Here is a 2,540-nt window from a genome sequence, read left to right on the forward strand (position 1 = left end):
TCTGCCAAATCTATATAAAATCTTAAAAAGTGAAACAAACCGACTGTCCTTCACGTAGGCGAAAGTCAATGCCTCCGATAGTCAAATATTTTTATGACAAAATAAATTATATTTTTAAATTTTGAAGTGCAATTCACCTATTGGAATAAAAATGATAAATAATTAAACAATTGCTTTGAGGGTACTTCAAAGCTTTTGTTATATAAAATTATGTAAGTAATGAATGTTTTGTATCCAATTTCGCCTCTGCTAAATCTATATAAAATCTTAAAAAGTGAAACGAAGTATCATCTTAAGCAATGAAATTAAGTAAATATTAAGGAATTTAGACTTCTGTGATCCATAACATTGTTTAGATAATCTTCGGCAAAATCACATAACCAATCTTTTGTCGACGCGTTTCGAACCAACCAGTGTGGTTCATCGTCAGGACAAGTTGAAGAACCAATCAGGCTCAGCGTGTTTAAATAGAGTGTGCAGAGACTCCAACGGCTAATTTTGACCTAATGGTCCTAGTCAAACCACTAATATTCTTGTTATATAATTAAATTAATAAATTATATCTAGTATAATAATTCATATTTATTAAATAATCTATATATATTATTATTCCAATATTATTTAAATACAAACAAATAGTATTAAATTACCATTTAATTACATTAGGTAATTGTATATTTATTTAATGATAATTATTTAAATCTAATGGTCCCTTGGTAAACTAGATCTTCTCTATTTGTTTTTAATAGATAAATATGCGAATATATCATTTTTTATTTATTATTTAAATATAATAACCCATTTGAAATCAATAAGTTATATATAATAATTAATATTAATTAAATAATTCCATTAAGTAAATATATTATTTGTGCTAATGATAAACCATACTTGTACTTGTTCGTTAGAAGCTTGGCACATCAAAAATTTTAATGTGATAAATGCCGAATAGGAAATGCAAATTAATGAGAAATCTATATACAATCTTAAACAATGAAACGAAGTACGACCTTAAACAATGAAATTAAGTAAATATATATTTTTGTGTTAATGATGAACTATACTTGTACAAATTTTAATGTGATAAATGCCGCATAGGAAATTCAAATTATTTCTCATTAGATTAAACTGAATTCTCAGAAATATTTAGTAATAACTGAAACATCATTTCATCTATCACATCTTAACAAAAGTACAGACAAAATACCAAAACTACATACAAAATAAAGTTCTGAAAGTTTTGCGAAACATAACGTTGCCTACAGAATGAGGCAAAATTTCTTCACATATATACATCACTGAGCATCCTCAGCGGTGGCATTCAACCATGAATTCCGTTCCAGTAATTTCAAATTTTGCTTGCTGTTGTGATAAAAAATCATTTTGAATCATCCTCCGAAATATCAGCCTCCCAAAGAGAGTCATTAAAAACCGCCGGAGTCACAGGATAACCATACACGGCATCATCTGAATACATGTTGGCCATTGAATCTCCATCCAAAAGGTTCATGATGATTCCAAGTTCAACAGCAGTATGGTCCACAAAGAAACTAAGCTCTGCACGAACATCGTCGTAATACGTCAAATTTCCTTCTGAATGCATGTCTCCTGTATCAGAAGCCGAGGTCGCTTCAGGATTCCAGTCCGTCAGCTGTTTAATTATACTACCCTTCGCATCAACATCATTTGCTTGCCCTTTCAATCCGACTTCATCTTCCAGAGATTTCAGAAGCCCGTTCAGCCTCTCGTCCTCAAGATGAACCGTAGTATGGATTTCTTCCGGATTACTGTTAATAGCATCCATATTATCGATCATCTCGAGCAAACCCATGAGATAACTATCTTGCATCAACTTTATGCTATTGCTTCTCTTTGCATCGGGCAAAGCCAATTCGCCATTCTGATACTCATCTCTGCGTCGCTTATTCTGAGAAACTTGGTAGGAGGCGGTCATCTCTGCAAAGTAGACACCAACAAATAAAGCAAAAGAGAGCCAGTTTATATAAGATATTCGTTTTTCTTTCGAGTATAAACCATTTTTAATTAAACATGGTTTTCTCATAATTACATCACAAAGTTTGTTAAGATTAAATTTTTCCACCAACCATTAAACCACATCCATAAAACTCCACCTAAGACCGCATCAATAAAACTCATTCGAACTTTGAGAGTTACAAAGCCTTGACTACTGACTTTGCAACTATGCACAGCCCTATCAACTCGAAAGCTAACCAGACAATATAGAGAGTTAGCTGTATGTTGAATGATAACAGATTGTAGATACTGACGAAAGTGTCGCATGAGGTGACAGCTTCTTAACAAACCCGATGTAGTTTCTTTTTCTTTGCTTCCTTGCACCCGGCGAATTCGAATCATGTTGCCGAGGTACAGACGGCAGCGCCTAACGAGCCATATATCAAGTATTAAATGCACCCGGAGATGCACGCGATATAGCTCGTTAACACGCAAAATGCCTTTTTTTATTTAGTGACGAGTTTTGCATTTTGCGTGTTAACGAGCTATATCGCGTGCATCTCCGG

General features: G+C 33.2%; 1 protein-coding gene across 1 annotated transcript; it reads right to left on the reverse strand.

The window, feature by feature from the left end:
* Positions 1 to 1,199: 1,199 nt before the first annotated feature.
* Positions 1,200 to 1,958, reverse strand: LOC149170991 (uncharacterized). Its single transcript, XM_089427403.1, has one exon. The coding sequence runs from the start codon at positions 1,952 to 1,954 to the stop codon at positions 1,379 to 1,381; it is 576 nt and encodes a 191-aa protein (XP_089283529.1). The 5' UTR covers positions 1,955 to 1,958; the 3' UTR covers positions 1,200 to 1,378.
* Positions 1,959 to 2,540: the final 582 nt, after the last annotated feature.

Source organism: Pinus tabuliformis, chromosome 4_2 (assembly GCF_031772625.1).
Source record: "Pinus tabuliformis cultivar Carrire ecotype Pingquan chromosome 4_2, CPIR1, whole genome shotgun sequence".
NCBI classification, from domain to species: Eukaryota; Viridiplantae; Streptophyta; class Pinopsida; order Pinales; family Pinaceae; genus Pinus; species Pinus tabuliformis.